Source organism: Panicum virgatum, chromosome 6K (genome assembly GCF_016808335.1).
Source record: "Panicum virgatum strain AP13 chromosome 6K, P.virgatum_v5, whole genome shotgun sequence".
NCBI classification, from domain to species: Eukaryota; Viridiplantae; Streptophyta; class Magnoliopsida; order Poales; family Poaceae; genus Panicum; species Panicum virgatum.
Genome location: NC_053141.1, coordinates 10,050,187 through 10,070,564, shown reverse-complemented (window position 1 = coordinate 10,070,564; position 20,378 = coordinate 10,050,187). Strand labels below are relative to the sequence as shown.

At 44.8% G+C, this 20,378-nt stretch overlaps 1 protein-coding gene and 1 long non-coding RNA gene across 2 annotated transcripts; one reads left to right on the top strand and one right to left on the bottom strand.

Moving 5' to 3' along the window:
* Positions 1-4,346: 4,346 nt before the first annotated feature.
* On the bottom strand, positions 4,347-12,583 carry LOC120711664. Its single transcript, XM_039997258.1, has 3 exons — positions 12,260-12,583; positions 4,807-6,688; positions 4,347-4,691 (listed from the first exon to the last, which is right to left on the bottom strand). Exons 1-3 carry the CDS (start codon positions 12,475-12,477, stop codon positions 4,464-4,466), a joined length of 2,328 nt encoding a protein of 775 aa, XP_039853192.1. The 5' UTR covers positions 12,478-12,583; the 3' UTR covers positions 4,347-4,463.
* A 5,531-nt stretch (positions 12,584-18,114) lies between these two features.
* On the top strand, positions 18,115-20,273 carry LOC120711663. Its single transcript, XR_005690398.1, has 2 exons — positions 18,115-18,682; positions 19,779-20,273. It is a non-coding gene; the product is annotated as an uncharacterized LOC120711663 (long non-coding RNA).
* Positions 20,274-20,378: the final 105 nt, after the last annotated feature.

Here is a 20,378-nt window from a genome sequence, read left to right as displayed (position 1 = left end):
GAGTAGGCTTTGACTGGGCCTATGGGCCGTTAGCTAGCCCTCTCGGTCGGATGGGCCGAGACCCTGTGTCGGGGCGCGGGCCCAACTAGAGAGGAGGCGAAGTGCCGAAATCCTATCTATCTTGTGGAAAAAAATCTACTAATCTTCCGGTGTATAAGATTCGTACAGTTTTCATACATCGTTCGATTCAAATGATATTTTAGCTGAGAGAGGCCAGACCACGAGTAGATGAGCGACACGTGCAACCAGTTCTACGCAGAAAATCAGCCTCGGGTGCATGGCATATCCACGTGTAGGGGAAAGACCGGAGGTGGGTGGACGTTAAACATTTTCCTATTTTGAAATGATTTTTTCCCTAAACTATACATTCAATTTAAAATCCGTCTGAACCATAATGTTCGTGACAATTAATACTACAGAATGAGATCCAATATGTTATTTTTATTTTTTTATTTTAGTATTTCAACATTTTAATATACTAGTTCAACATCTTCAATATATCACTCCAACATTTGTATTATACTATTTCAACATTTTTAAAATGTTGAATTAGTATTTTTGAATTGTTGAGTTACTTTTTTCAAGATATCAATTCAGTTTGTTAAGATTGTTGAATCCTGCACTACAATAATTAGTAGAACAAACAAAACTAAAGATGATAAAAAATAAAGCACGGTGGGCTGAGCCTCCTTACGCGCTGACGAAAAAAGGCAGCGTCCCCACACTTTTGTCTGGTGCACGTGCTGTTTGCTACCGTTGTCCAATTGGGCCATACGTTGCTGGGCTTCGGTTCATGGGCTGTGCGATCGTTAAAGTTTCTATCACACGGAAGATATATAGGATCCCCCGGCAAAGTGATGGAACAAGATACTGGGCCCAATAAGTCTTCGCAATTGGGATCTGAGCAAGGGAGCACAAGAGGGCGTTTTTTTATTTTTATATTTTTCAAAATCGTTTTTTACAGAAATATATTTTCGGTTTCATAATTTACAGTTTTGTACCCCTACCGCCCGGCTGCGGGGCGGCCGGCCCCCTGGCGCCCTGCTGCCGGGCAGTAGGGACCTGAATGTAAATAAAATTTATTTTTAATCGCATTTTTGCCTCTGGGGGGAGGCTGCCGCCCGCCCGGTAGGGGGCCGGTACCCACTGCCCGGTGGCGGGACGGTAGGCCTGGCAGCCGCCCAGCAGGTAACGATTCATATGTCATTTCAGTGATAATGCATTGCTGCTTTAACTAATCAATATTTAGTTTGTCGAGGGCTAGTCAACCCTTCTCGAACATGTGGATGACAAGGGTGCAGCCTTGGGTCGATGGCTGGGACCAGGCAGAGGAGAACGTGGCGCTTCCGACCCCTGCACACACGATTTCGGTAAACATATAGTCCATATCTTAATTTCAATTAATTTTGGTATGAAGTCTAATTCCTTTTGCATTTACATATAGGATCATAACACTTATATGATGCGGGACCTTCTTTGTATTACCCTACGGCGACAGCAGAAGGAATGCAAGGTAAATACCTAATCCGTAACCCGAATTTATCACGTTCTTCTTATTTCTATGAATATTTTAAATAATTTGAACGGTTTACAGGATCGCACCATCAGCTTTCTGATATGGGTCCTTCTTCGTATCCACCACCAACAGGTACGTATGATGAATATGTACCCAAATAGATGACTTATAAGACGATGATTAAGATATCTTAATTGCTACTGCATAGGGGCCACACAAGATACCTTGGAGGCGAACTTAGTCGGTTATTTTCTACACCTAACCAGCAGGCCGATCCTACCTTCCAGACACCTGTGGCCACCGGACATCCAGGTAGAGACGTAGGGCCTCCAGACCGACACACATACCCTACAGACCACGTCCACGCACAGCGTAAAAGAAGTCGACATAGCCGGGGTGGTTAGGAGGTGCTTCTAGTTGTTTCTGTATTTTTGTTATGAACATGTTGTCATGTTATACTTATTTCGTTCTTATGCATCACCTATTTCGTTCTCAGTTGCGTATGTGTATGAATTGCTAAGTTATACTTTTCATATTCATCTACTTTACTAACAGTTTTTATTTCTATCCAAAATATCTAAAACCACATCTAATGCCGCACTGCCGCACTGGCGTTCAAGGTTTAACTTGGGAGGAGGGGCCTGCCGCCCCCTGCCGGGCGGCTGCCTGGCCTACCGCCCCGCCACCGTGCGGCGGCCTCCCCCAGGGGCTAAAATGCGATTAAAAATAATTTTATTTACATTCAGGTCCCTACCGCCCGGCAGCGGGGCGGCAGGGGGCCGGCCGCCCCTCAGCCGGGCGGTAGGGGTACAAAACTGTAAATTATGAAACCGAAAATATATTTCTATAAAAAACGATTTTGAAAAATATAAAAAAACGCCACAAGAGGTAGATGGAGAACAGAGCAAAGCTTAGTTCAGAAGCATATGAGTTCAGTTGCGGTTGAGTTCACTAGAACATAACGCGCGCCTTCGCGCGCCCTATCCACAACTTTCTTTTATTGTGTTCAAAAGTAAGTATGTTGTAATTGAAGAAATACTAAAATATTAAAGTAAACGTTATAAATGATACATTTATAACAATGTTTCATGCAAATATCTCAATAACATTTGCACTACTGACTAAATGACATGTGCAAATTTTGTCAAGTAATATATTACATTTAATGGTCAGTATTGATAGCTAGTATTATAAGATTCCTAAACACTCTTAATCATAATTATCTTGTTGGACTGCATGAATCTAGTTATGTGTGTTCAGAAGTTGCCTACTTATCTTTCGTTTCCATATGTGTAGGCAACTGATTTGGAATGAATGCCTGATCCATGAGCAAAGGTTTATTAGGTATGCGCTAAGCTGCCTACCTATAAGTACGCTATATATAGCAAGGGCGGGATGGAACAAAAACGCATACGGGAGTTACGCCGTGCTGCGCCGTCGGTGCTCTGTTCCACGAGATAGAACGCTCCGGTGCACCAGAGGAGAATCCAATGACGGGCACTGCCTACCGAGAGACTCCATGACCCTATGAACTATCCACCGGGGGCATCTATACATAGCGTAGGCGTCTACAACCCTCGTTAATGTAGAAGACCAGCCCACCACTCGACTGGGTGCACATGCTATCTAAATTGAAGATAAAAAACTATTTGAGAACATAAATTATTATTCCAAAAATATTTTTTCTAAGGAGAAATGGTCATCATAAGAGTCATTGTTGTGAATATAAAACAAAAATATTGAAAAAACAAAATTAAATGTTATAAGAATAAAGAAAAGTGTTCTAGAAAAATATCTAAATATTTTTAAAATGTAGGCAAGTGTGATCTAGTTTCGAAGAACTCAATGCAGAGATCATTATGGTGTAATCAAAACTTGATTTGGATAACTGATTTGCAAAATATAGATTTTTTTAGTTTGAAGCCTCATCACCCACCCACGTACTATCAATAAAAACCCCCCTATCTACCACCGGTCTCTTCTCTTCCTTTTTTTCTCAAGCACATGTTTTCTGCTCTTTCACCCACAGTGACTGACAGCGGGGCAACTAAGTCTCCGGTCCACTGGTCAGTTAGCATGATTCTTTCTATTCTGCATGACCACGGCCATGAGAGAGAACTGCGCAGCTTGCTGTGCCGGTGCTGGACCCATGCTGCAGGCAGGGGAGGCTTCCCAGTTCCCACCGCTCGGAGCAGCTGCGACTGTGAGCGTCAGCGGGGGCGACGTGGCGTGCTGCGCATGACTGCAGGACGCGTGAAATCCTCCCATGCGCGGAGGAGGAACCTGTCTTTAAGAAACCCGATACGACAAACAGAGGCAACTATAGAACTTAGCATGTAGTGTCTGCAATTCTGTATGGTGGGATAAAGTGAGATGGGATGGGGGCGAGCCCACTTTTGAAGGTGTTTGCTTGATGGAGAAGTGAGATGGGATCATCCTAGGAGAGTAGGAGAGGATATTCTCCATCTTCTTCTTCCTCGTGCACGCTCTGCTCTGCTAAAGCTCTACTATGGCACCCTTGGTTGTCCCCCAAGCTCATGGCTAAGGGTTACTTGTGAGTGGCTCTGACGATCTGGTTTTTTTCTTTTGAATCTTTATTTCTGGAAATATATGGCCAAGGATACATACAAGTCCTCTCTTGTTCACCTATGATGTAAAACAAACTAGATTTTGAGCACTTCCTCATCTATAATGTAATAGGAATTATCAGAGTTATGAATTATACTTTTATTGATATAAGGCCTCACAGGCAAATACAGTCTTAGGACCTGGAGATATTTGATGTAATGCATTACACATGGCCTCACCGACAACACAGGACACTTGTTGTGTTCAATTATTCAAGGCCATACAAGACACACCACACATCGTCATATGATACGCAGTTTTCTGTGAGGACTTGGATCAACATAATAAACAGAACACTGCAGGTACGGTGAATGTGTATTCAAACTAAGAGTGATTCGAAATACTTGAGAGACTTCCCTTGTTCCTCACATATCTTAGATGCAGTCTTCTCAAACTCCGCAAAGTGCCCCATATTCCGGCACAAGGATACCAAGGATTTCCGGAGTCGTTCATTGTCCGTATAGGCATCCTTTGAGACATCACCTTCTTCAACGTCATGAGCAGGCTGTGCTTGTGACGCACAACGAATTAGTATTTCATTGACCACCTGCAACATCGACATTCGACAGTATTCAGTCTCAAAATAAAGGGCGATAGATAGGTGATGTTAGTGAAGCATAAGAAACTAGTTTCAGAATTTCAAGTTGGCATAGGTAGTTTACCTTTGGAATCACACCGACAAACATTCTCCTGGCTTCCATGTAGGCGTTACTAGTATGGGACCACAAGCGTGGAGCAGCAGCACATAGACCCTCCAAGATTATTGCTGCATGTGTTCTGACTGAAATTTCTTCATCGTCATCGGAAAATGCACTTGCGATGTCTCCGAGAGCAAGACGAATTGATTGTAACTCAGTCATACTTTCTTCTGAAGGTAGCTCGTGCTTCTCCCGAAGCATGTCCGACAGCTTTTCACCTGCTAAATTCTGGATGCTAGATACGTCAGGCAGCATGCTCTTATTATTCCCATATGTGAAACCGGAAACCATCCAGCCCTCGGAGTCATCATAATCAAATTGAGAGATAAGTAGCAGTACCCAGGTGAGTCTTCTTTTCCTGCTTTCACCGTCCATGATAGAGGACATATCCAAAGAAAGATGTAGGAGAATTTGTATGGCTTGCTTTTTCTGCGTCGCTCGGCAGTCGAGGCAGTCAAAAATACTTTTGACACTGTTGATGATCGCATTCCCAACCATGGACAGGAGGCGGCCCTCTCCCTCCCCCTCTGCCACATCCACTTGTATTATTGTTTCTCCACTTCTATTAGCAGCAGCAGCAGTAGTAGCCACGAGCGATCCCGTGAGTGCCCAGCATTTCTCTACCATCTTGAGCTCTGACCTCTGAGATAAGCTGCACGCATCGTGATTGTCCCTGTGGAGTCTAAGAGGCGCCATGGCAATCTTGCGTTGTAGGACGGTGTCTCTGCTCATAATCCCTCGGTTACCCTCGTCAGCTGCGAGCTGGTGGATGATGCTCACGGCCTCCGTAAGCAGCGCGTCGAAGCCCGTGACTGGCCGCCTAATAATCTCCTTTCTCTCGCTTTTCGTTGCTTCTCTTTTGCACAAAAGGCATTGGACCAGCCACTGTATTAGACTTCTCACGAAGATGTCAGGAGAATCTTTCCAATCAGGCTCATCTGTTAGGTAGTCTCGCTCGTATCCCTCAAGCAGCTCGACTCTCTCATAGTCCTTGAGTCTGTTATCACCATATCTGCTGTCTAGCTGCTGATTAGACTCCTCAAGCATGGAAGACATGCACTCGATCGCCCGTGGGAACTGCTCCAAATGGATGCCACGGACAACAAAATCCATTATGCTCAGCACATGCTCCCTGACCTCTCTGCTATATGGGCTCCTAGGACCCACTGCCTCTAGCAGTCTCTGCATCATGTGGCTCCAGGAATCCAATCTAGTCAGCAGTTGTTTCGCTAGCACCTTACGACCATTCTCGGGCTCCGAGAATTGATCCTTGATTGTCCAGTTCAGAACCCTTATCCCAGCAATGAAACTCTCATTTGACTTAGCTTCCATCAAGTCCACGGCATGCGTGACAAGGTTCCTTCCTCTCGCGAACGACGGTTCCTTCTCGCACCCTGCTACGGTCTCCTCTAGGTACTCTGCAACTAGCTCCTCGTCCACCGTGCCAAGCCCTGTTGCTGCTATTTTGGCGAGCCTATTTCTTGCCCCAAGAGCATATATGGTCTTGTAACCGAAGAGCACGCATTGTGCCACTGCTAAGCTGTAGAGGACTTGCAGAGCTGCCTTCTGATTGGCACCCCCTGTGTTACTGAAGTCGGGCTCTATCAGACGCCACAATGAAACTCCAGCGGAGATATACAAGCCTAGCAGGTAGAGAACCCCAAGAGGACATAATATGATAATGAGCACAAGTGCTTCAATCACCAATAGAATAAATGCTATCACTTGGTTTTTCGTTTGAGGTTCTCGTTCTTCGTCGCCGAACGTCGCAAGCATAGCAGCCGACAAACCAAGCAAAAAATTCAACACGTCCCTTAACTTTTCCTTTAAAAGGAAATTGAAGACCCTGTTGCATCACAAGTAACAATATCAGTGAAATGCGAATTTACTGATCTATAGGGATGTATGTGCACCTGACTGTAAACATAACAATTAAAACTAGCCCAAAATCTATTAATCGCGCACATTATATTGCAGTTACAATAATTGATGTAAATATAATGCCTATAAAAACTCACTTTACCTGCCTTCCACCAAAATAAAAATTCAATTATGTGGTTCCTTTCCTAAAAGGGACTGGAATGTCTATATTTGGTTCGGCTGAACAAGAAAAAATGTATCTTGTAGGATATTACCAGACTTTGCTGCCAAAGAATAGTGTTGTTTCAACTTACCCCTTGAATTTCTTATATTTGCCTAAATTACAAGCTCTAAAAGTAGTCTTTGGGTGTATTATTAAATCCCCACCTAATAAGAGCATCTCCAACAATTTCCAATCACTGTTCCCCATCCTTGTTTTTTTGAAAAAAAGAGAAAAAAAAAACACTCTCCAAAAGTTCCCCATCTCATAACAATTGACAAATTAACCTCCCTTGTGCGTAAAAATACGCACCACTTCTCCCCTTCCGATCGCCCTCCCCCGCGGAGTTTTCTCGTGGAATTATTCTTGTGGGGGCAACAACTTCTCATTTTTTGGGGAGTTGGCAACCAACAAATTTTCGGGAAAAATATTAGAAACTCTTAGGGATGCTCTAACAGGCCTCTACAGCTACGACCACAAACCTCTGCCCGCAACGTCTGGCGGCGATTTCGGCGATGATGCAGCCGTGGGAGCGGGGCCAAGTGCCAGCGAGGTCAATGCCGCTCCGCTCATCAGGCGGATTGGATCAGAGCTCGAGGCGCACGCCAAAGGGTTTCCCCTTTCGCTTTTTCGGTAGGTATATACTCCCTCTATTCAGTTTTGATTGATATATTTTCATATGGCACAATGACCAAGGGCACTAAGTGTGCTTATCACTAATAAATGCAATATAGACTTTTTTTGTTGGTCCTCCAATATTTTAACTAAGAACTCCTTGTTACTAGTACTATTTATTGCCACAGCCCATGCCAATAGCAAATATAGCTATCATTTTTGAACATTTGAGTTTTTGAAATATTGCTATCAAAAGTGAATGGAGGGAGTACATCAGTGGCACCTCGAGATGAGACGACACCCAGCCGTCGGTCTGACCCTATATCGCAAGGCAAGCGGTGGCCATGCGTTGGGGTTAAACGGCGGCATTGCGTCGGTGTCCAGCGGCAGCAGGAGCCCACACAGATCGGAGGCGCTGCGAATATCGGCCGTAGGGCCAGGGCCACGCACGCAGAGGATTCCGGTTGACCAGGCCGGCAGCTGGGGCGCAGTACACGCGTGCTTCGTGGGGGGCGAGTGTGAAAGTGATCGGGTTCTCGTATGGGGGCGAGTGTGAAAGTGATCGGGTTCTCGTAGCCTAAGAGAGGGAGGGGATGAATTAGACAATCTAAAACTTTTACCTAAGACTACAACTAGTTTGCACATAAAATTAAACTATTGCATACTATCTATATGATCAACTACGGCTTTTCTAATGTGAAACCCTCATCCCAAAAGAGTTTTATAACCTATAACTAATCCTTGCAAGATACTACTCTAAGAAAGTAAAGGCAAACAAGTTGCAATACGAAATGCGAGCTTAAACAGGGATTTGAGAAAGCAAACTCTTGATGTGAGATTTATCCCGTGGTTCAGTTAGGCACAAAGCCCTTCCTACTCCACGTTATTGAAGCACTCACTAAGAGTATCATTCCCGGCAATCAAGTCTCTTCTGGGTACACCAAATCACGATGGTCACCTTGATCCTGTTTTCCACTAAGGAGCTACTCCACAAAGGATGGAGTCTTCACGTCCCCTGCACAAAGTCATCGATGTCTCTCCACACCAAACCGGAGGGTCGAAGACGTGCTCGCGAGCCATCAAAACTCCAAGGAGGCTGGCGCACCAAGATACAATGTTGGTTTACTCTAGAACCATAGCACAAAGCACAACACCTTGCTCTCTCAATCTCACAAGAGCTAACCAAGCACTAACACCCTTAAAGGTGCGCTAAGGACTAAAGATTTGATCACTAAGCGCTTGGATGGCTTGGAGACATTCTTGGGTGTGGGTGTGACTTGTAGAGACTCCAGCAACTCCAAAATGGTCTGGGGATGGCATATATATAGCTCACAAACTCGAGGTAGCCATTTGTAGCCGTTGGGCGCTTTCTATGTTATATTTAGTCTCACATCGAAAATTGATGGTGGGGGAGCACAACATATAAGGTGGGCCAGTCCTCACTCATCTGGCTAGACTTTTAGGTTGAGTTAGGCTCGATGCCTTGGCTGGTTGGGCTCCAGTGGACCCTAGGCCTGATAGGGCGTCGGCTCGTGAGTATGGCGGGTCGAGCTGGTTTTTGTTGTGCACTCTAACAAGTGATTGAAAATTCTTGAATAAATTCTGAGGTCACATGGTGACGGGGGAGCCCCTGAACGTCTCCGGAAGGCCGCACGGATTGTGTGTGGCCGGAGAGTTGGACTTGGGGCCTGAAGAACTTCTTCCGGGAGATCGCATGAGTTGTATGTGATGGAAGAGTTGGACCCAATGTGTAATGGGGGAGATTGTTATATTTAGTCTCACATCAGAAATTGATGGTGGGGGAGCCCAACATATAAGGTGGGGCGGTCCTCACCAATCAGGCTAGTCTTTTGGGTTGAGTTATGCCCGACGCCTTGGTTGGTTAGGTTCCGGTGGACCCTAGGCCTGGTAGGGCGCCGACTCGTGGGTATAGTGGGTCGGGCCGGTTTCCACTGTGCACTCTAACATTCTGCAAGGGCGTCGGTTCATTCGGTGATAGACCATTGGTTTAACTTGTCACTCACAGGCCGAAACTATCCGTTGGCCTCCACTATGTAAGAAACGACCTATAGTGATGCACATAAAGATGACTTGCAGTTATCGCCCGTCACCCCTCAAGTAAAGGTGATGGGCTTCATCTCTGTGCGTCACCTTCGACCAGTTTGGGGCCTCGCTAGGCCTCAATAGAAACGTGACCCGTCACCTTTGAGAGAGTATAGGTGACGGGGCTTAACATTGCAAGTCACCTATGCTACAGGTGGCGCGCTACATTCTTAGCCCGTCACCTATAGTCTATACAAAGGTAACGGGCTAGGATCTAAGCAGCAAAGATGACGGCCTTTACTTTGCGTGTCACCGCGTCTTGTGACGCGCTTAACCTATGGTCTTTGAAAGGTAACACATTACGTGTATAGTTCGTCACCTATGTGTATGCATGTCACAATTGATGTTGACCTAGTATTTCTCCTCTAGCAACCGTCGCTCGGGCAGGCAGCTGCCCTCGATCTTGGGCAGAGGTTGCGGCGGCGGCGGCAATTTTGTGGTCGTGCAAGGTTAGAGCTCCAAATTATTCCACTCGATCTCCCTTCTCTTTTCTCCCCCATTCTCTCTCCTTCTCCTCCTCCCCTCCTCGATCTTCAATTGATTCTTGAAATCTTGTGTTTTAGTGGATGTAGATGGAGTTTAAAAGTTGGATGGGCCTTCCTAGCTATTGCTGTTCGCAGTACTTGAGGGGTTTGAAGTCTTTCATAGAGATTGCGAGGGCCGACATGGAAGCGAGACCTAAAACAACAATCCAGTGTCCGTGCCTCGATTGCAGAAATGACAAGAAATACTATGACTTTGAAGTGTTATATGCGCATTTGATCGTTCGTGGATTTGCACCAAATTACACTTGTTGGAATAAGCACGGAGAGGAAGGACCTAATGAAAGGGGGGAATGGATCGCCGATCATCAAGAAGGGCGCATCCACATGGAAGATGGTCATCAGATGGGGAACAAGGCAATGGTGATGACAGTCAAGCTTATGATGGCATCAATGAGGAGTGCTTTTTGGAGTGCAATGACGACCAATTTGATGTCTTGGTCGACAATGTTGAAGACATGATCCGTGATGTAAAGGGGAAAGATGAGATGACAGAAGCTGATCTGCGTAAATACAAGCAATTTGTTGAAGATGCCAAAAAATCTCTTTATCCCCATTGTGAGAAGTACTCGTGGGTAACCGGGGACTTGAAGCTTCTGCAACTAAAGCTGCTCATGGTTGGATGGACAAGAGTTTCAAAGCATCTCAACGGTGAATTGGACATATCTCGCCGGCGGAGGACACATCAAATTATATTCAAGGAACCTAAAAATTCTACAAATATGATATCACAAACTTGTTAGTTCTATTAATTATATTGTCACACAATCATCAAAATCACAAGCAATGGTCTAATGAAGCCATGTTCCTTACAGAGTGGCGTAAGCCAAATGTTGGCAGTGGTGGTATGGCGAGTGCTAGCAGGAAGCCAAGTGTTCTTTCTTCTATCATTGTGGCTAGCATCGTATTCCCTTTGTGTGAACATGGTGCATGTGTTGGAGTGAATTTTTTATTTGGCTTGATTATTTCTGATATCAAACTTATTTGGATGGTCGGTAGATATCATTAACATCCTTTTTCTAGAGTGACTACTCACTAATCTGGTAGCCAGATAATAATTCGGCACATTTTATTGAATCTGGGGATTATAAGTTTGTTTTATTTTTTAGCAGGCAAATTGAAAGTTATTACTGTTTCAGTGTACTTGTGAGCTGCTTGCTGCCTGCTACGGCTCGTGTGGTTCTGGCAGCTGCATTCAGTACATGCCTATCTGGGACTCCATCAAATAGCACAAAACTTGTATAATCTTGCTACTGCTCTCCTATTTTTGTCTACCTACAACACTTTCTGTTTTGGTATATTATTACTTAGCGTTGTTGATTTATGTTCTAACATATATTTATTCTTCTGTGGCAGGACCCATCCTCGAGTTCCCGTTGCTCATCCACGTAAGCCCCATTCTGTCATTGTATACCTGCTACATGTTCGATCAAATGATTGAACTATTTGTCCGCGCCGTAAAGTTTTAAATTAATTTGTGTACTAAAAAATCCATTATCTGGAGCCTACCAAATTGTATGTTATAATTCATGAGTTATAATATTCTCTATGAAGGGGAATTCTGATAGGTTAATTTTCAATTCTGAACATATTGTTATGCAATACAAAGAATTATGTGACTTTCTTTTTCCTGTGACGCCTTTAGCTTTTCAGTTTGTGACTGAAGTATAAAGTCTTTGAAAATTTGGTTGGCAGCTGTATTCTGTAGTTATTGTTCAGCTGTATAATCTTTGGCAGTTTAATGCCTCCATGTAAACATCATATGAAGTTAACGCAATGCTGGTTACGACAATCTTCGAAATTTTCATCTGATTTTGATTACCACTCGTTGTGCATATAACAATAGGAGCAACAAAATTAATTCCTATCTATAATGTTTTTCCATGAATTTCTGATGTAAATGTCTCACAAAATTATGCCCGTGCAGGAGCACACGGGTTGGTAGACTAGTTGAAGAAATCATCAGAACCCAGCCATAAAATTCTTGAAAACATGTGTAACCTCTAGTAGGTAGTATGTGTTACAAATTAACTTATCAAGATGCATGAAGAAATATGTATATGTTGAGGAGACTAACCCAGCAGTTTGGATGAGCGTAATTGCTGTGAGACACCAAAAGTCCTTGTTCTGAAGGTCAGAGACGAAGCCACCGAGCAGGACGACAGTGGTCCACGTTACTATCAAGACGCCCAACGCCCTTACGCCCATCAGCAGGTACCCCAGGAACACGGCGTAGCCATTGATAACCATCACTTCCAGCCACCCAGAGTCATCAACATCATACCGGCCAGCCATATGATCAGTTGTTCCCCACAAGAGTCGAGGTGTGTGATGGGTAACGTGTTGCAACTCCACGAATAACCTCTCAATCTGCAGGTGGTGCTTTGGGTCTTTAGCTAGCTCTTTGCCGTTGAGTACGTAAAACGCAAGGGGACAGGTTCCGGCATCATTTATAGACGATGGTGGACCTCATCAAAAAGGAAAAGGTCAGAAGGTAAAGCAAATACGATGCTTGCTACACATTTCCGAATCGATCGAAGCAGCGGCAAGCAAGCGCACGTTATGCCTTGCTTGATGAATGGAATACCACCATATTGTTATCTTTGCTTTTTGTATTTTTGCGTGTAAGGGGCATGCAACTAGATGCGACCACCAAAGTTGTGACAAACAGCATGTACTGGATACAAATTGCTCCACAACTGATTAGTAACCTGTAGGAGACTCTGTATCAACTTCTGTAGCATGTGTTCAAAAATTATCTCTTTAAAGTATAAGCAATATGCATCTCATTTCTTCAATCATCTGCACCTGCCATTCACTTCGATGTTCTATGCAAGTCATGAGTTGTCAAATATTTTTTTTTGGATAAGGAGTTGTCAAATTTATTGTCTGTATGTTCCAGTAGTCCTGCATTTGGTTAATGATAGATGCTTTCTTATTTCTTTGGGACAAGAAAGTGGCAAGCAGGTGGCGCTGGGGTGGAGGATGAGCAGCCGACAAGATTATAGTTATATGCCAATATTGCCTTTCAGTGTGCAGTCTGACAATTTTTTTGATGTCCTTGATATTATGAATATTAGTCTTGCTGAAGAATTGGAGTTGGTGCTCTAATCATGAGGAATTTGTTGCAGTTTTAGTATGTGAGAATTTGGAGCTGTCACGCTGTCATGCAGTGACTGCTTCTGTAGCTTGCTTGCGATCAATCTGCAGCTGTGGGCTATGGTGGTGTTCCAGGTCTAGGCTTCTAAAGATGCACACCACCAGATGGCCTGCAACAGATAAGTCAACTTTTTTCTACATATGCTAAATGAATGAATGATTTTAGAAGTTTCTGTGATGAGTCGTGAAAATGCTGATGCCTTGCCTTAGTTAACCTTGAATATGCTTCCTCAAGACTAAATGATGTTTACTTTATCAGATAGTAAAAAAAGTACTAATTCAGAGGATGATTGACAAATCCCCACGTTTGCTACAATGAAAAACAGAGGCCGACCTTGCCATGAGCCTCCACGTGTTGGTACGGATGCACTGCCAATGCATCTCCGGCATGACTTGAGGGAGGGCACTGCTGCCTTGGAGGTTGGACAATTGGGAGAGTGAAGTATAACCCATGGATGGGCACATGCAGGGTACGTAGGGCGGGAGCCAAGGAGCTTATGGGGTTTGTCAGGTATGGAGTAGAAGCCATTCATCATTGACCACATCTTTGTGTAGTGCAATTTTTTTTTGCAATAATTTTTTTTTACTGGAATCTATGATCTGATCCATCTCTTTGAACCAAGAACTCAAACACAAGTGTCATCCATGAATCTTTTATATGGGTCCTTATGGGTTCAGAATTCTAATAGAGTTGATGGGGAAGTATGCATGCTTTATAATATAAAAGGTGAGATCAGATTCTTGGTTATAATACTGCACCTTTGGTTTATATGGTGAATTTATCATTAATGCGAAAGCTTAGCATGGGAAAATCTCTGCATTCATCACGACAATGGAACCAATCATGATGATGGTTGATAAAAGAAGTGCTTCCATTGCCAGATGCATAGAGTGCTTGAGCCTTTGCACTACAACATAAATCTTTACCGCGGTGTCAGTGTTTTACCATCACGTCCACCTAGGGATACCCTTAGGTAGATGGATGATCGTGAGAAGACGCCGAGATCAAGAACTTGATGATATAATGTACTGCCAATGAAAAACAAATCCCCACGTTTGCTGCAATGAAAAACAGAGGCCGACCTTGCCGTGAGCCTCCACTTGTGTTGGTACAGATGCACTGCCAATGCATCTCCGGCATGACTTGAGGGAGGGCACTGCTGCCTTGGAGGTTGGACAATTGGGAGAGTGAAGTGATAACCCATGGATGGGCACATGCAGGGTATAGGGCGGAAGCCAAGGAGCTTATGGGGTAGTATGGAGTAGAAGCCATTCATCATTGACCACATCTTTGTGCAGTGCAATTTTTTTGCTATAATTTAATTTTGCTGGAATCTATGATCTGATCTATCTCTTTGAACCAAGAACTCGAACATAAGTGTCATGGATGAATCTTTTATATGGGTCCTTATGGGTTCAGAATTCTAATAGAGTTGATGGGGAAGCATGCATGCCTTATAATATAAAAGGTGAGATCAGGTTCTTGATTATAATACTGCACCTTTGGTTTATATGGTGATTTTATCATTAATGTGAAAGCTTAGCATGAGAAAATCTCTGCATTCATCACGACACTGGAACGAATCATGATGATGGTTGATAAAAGAAGTGCTGCCATTGCCAGATGCATAGAGTGCTTGAGCCTTGTTGTCTACCATTAATTATGTGTGTGTCACCGATTCTTTTCTTTCTTCCAATAAACCCATGGTCTGTTGGTAGACTTGTGATACATTGTGACGGAACCGCCAAATTAAAACTCTAATTAAGCGTAATGACCGTCATTTGAACACATCGGACTCATTAGCTTAACGGCTTAATTTGGCGATCCTTTCTCAACCCACGTCCCGATCAAAACATCACCGATAGTCCCACGCGAAGGTGGGTGCAGATGGTATAAGCACGACACATATTTGAAAATACAACAAATATACATAAGACTTTACCTTAAGTTTTACAAACCAAGTTTGAATAAATACATAATTTACAAACTTTGCATTTCTGAAGTCCGGGTTCAACTAGAGGAAAGGGACCTACAACTACCAAAAGTGTGCCCTAGGGAGATCCCAAATTAAATGTCTGGCTCCACAACCTCCCATCCCTCTGCATCCTGGCGGATGAACTTGACGCAGCAGGGACAGAAGTCTACGTCTGCGTGTCCTGAAATAATGGTGGCAACAAACCCTGAGTATACTAATATTCAGTAAGGCTTACCCGACCAGTGGGTATAACTTAGCCCACATATCTAGACATGCAAGGCTTTTGGCTGGTGGTTATTTTGCAGAAAACAGCGGCTAAGGTAATTCCTCACTTTCCTTATTTTAGCCCAAGTTCTATATAAATTAACGTAGTCTAATATTTGCATAACCAAATCTAGAGCAAACATAGTGGAACAATAAATAATAATTCATATGTTCATCAATATGGATATAACCATTTTTCGATCACAACACTACGCTGCGACGCAGTGACCAAGGTGCTCATATCCGAGAGCGACTAACGGCGAATCGATTCGATTTAACCTTGCAAGGTGGACCTAACCAACACGGCACGCGTATGCCCCGTCGGACCTCATGCACCAACCCTTCCCCTCCCCGCCTCGAACTACAGAACCACCCCACATTCATATAGTCAGCCGAGCTCAACGAGAGACCACCAAAAGTAAACATATGCATCCCGTTTCTCCGCGACTACTCAACTCGCCCTAAGGGGTGGTGATGAAGTTCTGTACTTTCGAAGCGAGGCAGTACTAGCCTTACCGGTTTCGACTACCTCCTACTCCCGGCATGCGGTTAGTACAGTTCAAACATGATCAGCAGGGCCAACAACGGCTCGGTCCTTAACCGACACAGGTGGAACTACACCTCTCCCGCCCGGTCTCAGATTCTATTCTTTCTTTCATTCCAAGACTTTCATCCATATTTAGTAACTCATATCTGGAAATATAAACTATCCTATATCTCGCGAGTAACCAAGAATTACTCGACTTCTACCGAACCCTATCTAGCATAGCATTTCTATCGTCCTATACATACTAGTACAACTCAAGGGAACCTAGGGTTCATGCAACTAGGGTTTCAAACAACTCCTAAACATAATGCACAAGTAATAAATACATATCTAGGTGTCATAATTTAAATTAATAGGATGTGCACCGGGGCTTGCCTTCGGGCTGCTGCTCAGAGCTAGGGGCAGACGGGCCTTGGGCAGGATCCTTGCAAACCCCCGGTTGGACTTGCTCCGGGTGCTTTTCACCTCCGCGATCACTTCATATACGACTCCTTCGGCGGCGGCGTCTACACGTATGCACATGACATGAGAATGTATGTAAATACGATATGCAATAACAATCTTTGAAATGCCCAAGTAGAAACACTACAAATTTACCCCAAATTTACCCAATTCTACATCCAACAGTTCTAATAAAACCCGGAATATCCGGATTCACATCCGGAGTATCCGGACTCCGAAGTCTGGAGTTTCGGGGCATATACCCGGAGTTTCCCCCGGAGTATCCCAAACCCGGAGTATCCGGACTTATACCCGGAGTTTCGCCCGGAGTGTTCAAAACCCGGAGTATCCGGGCTTATACCCGGAGTCTCCGGGCTTGACAGCATTTTCGCCCCAAAAACTAAAATCTTGATTTTTGGCAAAACCACCCCAGCAAATTTGAAACCCTCTTGAATCCTAGTTGAAGGATGCATATAGAGATGATTGACCAAAGGAAATCACCTAGAACATCCTAAAACAACCAAATCGGCGAGCCCTAGCTTCTAGTACCTTGAGCTAGTTCCTCTTGCAAGAAAACTCGAAAACGATGTCGCCCCAAGGTGGAATACTTGTAGAAGACGATCCCCCACACCGAGTGAATCTCCCTTGGCCTTGGAATCAAGTTGAAATGAAAGATTTCGGAATCTAGAGCTTAGGGGAGAGGGAGAGCTCGTGGGGGAGGTGAGGGAGAGAGAGGTAATGGGAGAGAGTGAGAGTGAGGGAGAGAGAGAGTGATATTTTTCTATTTAAATGATTGTGGGGTCCAGATGACCAAATTGTGGAAATAGAAACTCCACGCCCGGAGTATCCGGGCCAATGGCCGGAGTATCCGGGTGTTACATACATGTATTTTGTCACAAATGCTACCTGTTTGGTATAATTATTTCTAACCATTCTAGTACTAAACTGAATAGTTTGTCTATTTACAGGATGGGAGTGGTTCAAATTTAAAAATATTGAGTTAACCACTAATTGTTAGGCAAACTATTGGTTTGGGAATGGTTCGAATTAAAAAAATATTGAGTTAACCATTGTTAGGCAAACTGTTAGTTTAATTATTTCTAACCTCTACACTGATCTCATTATGAGATTACAGAGATGCATTTTTGCATGATTCTCAGCTAATGATTAAATAGGTGTGGCATACACTTACACACACTGGTTACTCTGCTGATCTTTAGGAAGAATCTCTCCTATACCAACTGTATTTTTTTCCGATTGTAGGTCGTTCAATACCAACCATTTGATTGGATACATACCCTATATTTTCAGCGCTCATTGAACTTGCAAGCTGTAAGAGCACTCTGACTTGGCTAAACAATGTTGTCCTATATCTTCCTGACGATTCGTGGCCAATTCTCTCGCCTCTCGTCGTGCCACGTCATCGGGCGGAATCCCGGCCGTCGATCCAGCGACGAACGGCCACGAGCGCTCGCGGCGGGTGGTCGCGGCCTCGCATCCCCAGCTTGCTTCAGCAAGGGCGCCACAGCCAGCTCGTCGGGTCGGCCCAGACTCCTCGCGGCGCCTTCGACCGGTCCGCCTCGCAGGCGTGGTGAGCTAGGTCGGCCGGCGGCGTGTGCTTATCCCCTTCCTCGTAGCTTTGCCGGCGCCCGAAGCTGCTGCTGCTGGTGCCGCTGCCGGCATGACCACCGAGCGCGGATCCGGCGGCCACCGCCCTGCTCCGAGTGGATCCGGCCGCCACCACCCTGCTCCACGCGGATCCGGCCGCCACCGCCCTCCCCCGCGCCGCGCAGGCGCGTGCGCCGCTCTATCCGCCGGCCTGGAGCACGGCCGGAGGGAGCACGGAGCAGGGGAGAGCCAGGCCGAGCACGGCACACGCCGCCGCCTCCGTCGGCACCCGGGCCTCCGCCAGGACCATCAAGCCGACCCACGCCGACGCCGGGGTTCAGGAGACCGGGCCGAGCCGCTGTCTCATCATCCAGCAGCGCGCGGGCGGCTTGTCCCCGTCCCCGTCCCCGCGCTCCTCGTCGCTACCGGCAGAGACAAAGAAGAACACCAATAGAGCCCTCCGAAGCAACGCACCGGCAACGAAGAAGAAGAATCGAATCAGCAGGTATGATAAACACCTCTATCTTCCCCATCTATTTATCTCCAAAAAATCCATTTTCTGCGGCACCTTTCTGCCCATCCACGCACCCACCGCCGCCGCCAGCTTACCTGCCAGAGCGAAGGGGCCTGAACTCGCGCTCCCCCCTCTCCCCGTGCTCGCCCGCTCGGCACGCGGCGGTAGCAGCGCCCACTACCCCCGCCCGCGGCGGCGGTGTCCATCCCTGCCCCAGGAGCTGTCTGACGAGGCCGGCAGCATGAGTTCAGGCCTCAAGAAGATTTATGCGCTGGAGTGAAGCTGCCGCCGAGTAGTGCACGGAAGTAGGAGCTCCCGATTAGCCTGGTTACGATTCACGCACCAGAAACAAAGATTAGATCATCCCCTTCCATGCGGCTATGCCTTTCACCCTCCACTAATCAGAGTCAGACACGAATGAGGCCTGGACTGCGGATTATAGCAGCCGACTCTAGCTAGCATGTTGAAATAGAGCACATTAGAACCCAAATTTGAATGAGAAAATGGGAGAGATAGCAGTAAGACTGGGGGGAGTAGCATAGAGATGGCATAGTTCAAGATTTGCAATTGCCGAAGATCAATTTGAGCACTGGCAGTTACTGTCCTGTATAGAACAGAGGGATAATATAAGGGAGATGAAAGAACAGCGAAGAGTAATGTACTAATGTGTGCATAAAGTACAACGACAAAGAAAACCAATTTTTTAAAAAATGAAAAAAAGGAAGACAGCAACCTATTAGCACACCCATCACTACTACCAAAAACTAGCTTCTCAGATTAACATAATGTGTAGTATAATGATTTTTGTTATGAATAAAAACTCCAATCAGTGCACCAACTAATTCTTGGCTGCTACCTCTAAATCTAAGCACGCTGCCATAAAATGGGAAAGCCCCTCTAACCAGCAGCAACAGATGTATTGAACATAAAAAAAACTCCCAGCTTTTGCAAAGTAGATAATTTATACTACTTTTTTAACCATTGGTCTAATGTAATCATATAATCTACATGCTAATTAAAAAAATATTCATTGCCTTATCAATGTACTTGTAAGTTGAGTTCTTATTTGCGTCTATCATCAATCCAGGTTATGATACCTGTAACCCAGATTTACTCGGTATGGAGGATACGTTAGCTACAGCTAAACCTCAGTCATCTGATCACCAACCTCCTCTGCCGAATGAAGGAGTTCGGGCTGTTACCAATAAAGTAGACAGTGAAGTTCACCCGAACGAGATTTGGAATTGATTATTTCGATGTTCTTAAATTTTCTTAACTCCTTATTTATGTTAGCCTTAATGCTAAACAAGAGAAGCGTGCAGGTTGCCAAGAGCAGGCCAACAGATTGGATTTCAGGATTTCCAATTACAAATAGACGTTTGCAGGTTAGGATCATCATATGCCACATGAAGTGTGTACATCTCTACTGTGGTTATAACCTTTTGAATCCATGTCGGGTCCAGATTATAAAGAACAATGACCTTCAACTGGTTCTGGAACTTTTGGAACTGTATATAATGGTAAATAGAGAGGCACTGATGCTGCAATAAAAATAATCAATGACAGATGTTTTGCTGGGAAACCATCTGAGCAAGAAAAGATGGTTCTTTCTCATACTTCCTGATCTTTGTTTTTTGTTATGCTTGTCTGCATATTGATGGACTTCTGGAATGAAGCATCTATCCTT

Coding starts and splice junctions, on each gene's coding strand:
- LOC120711664 (XM_039997258.1), bottom strand. CDS start 12,477: ATGGCTGGCCGGTATGATGTTGATGACTCTGGGTGGCTGGAAGTGATG. Junction 6,689..12,259: donor ACGCTCATCCAAACTGCTGG/GTTAGTCTCCTC, acceptor GTGATGCAACAG/GGTCTTCAATTTCCTTTTAA. Junction 4,692..4,806: donor TTGTCGGTGTGATTCCAAAG/GTAAACTACCTA, acceptor TCGATGTTGCAG/GTGGTCAATGAAATACTAAT.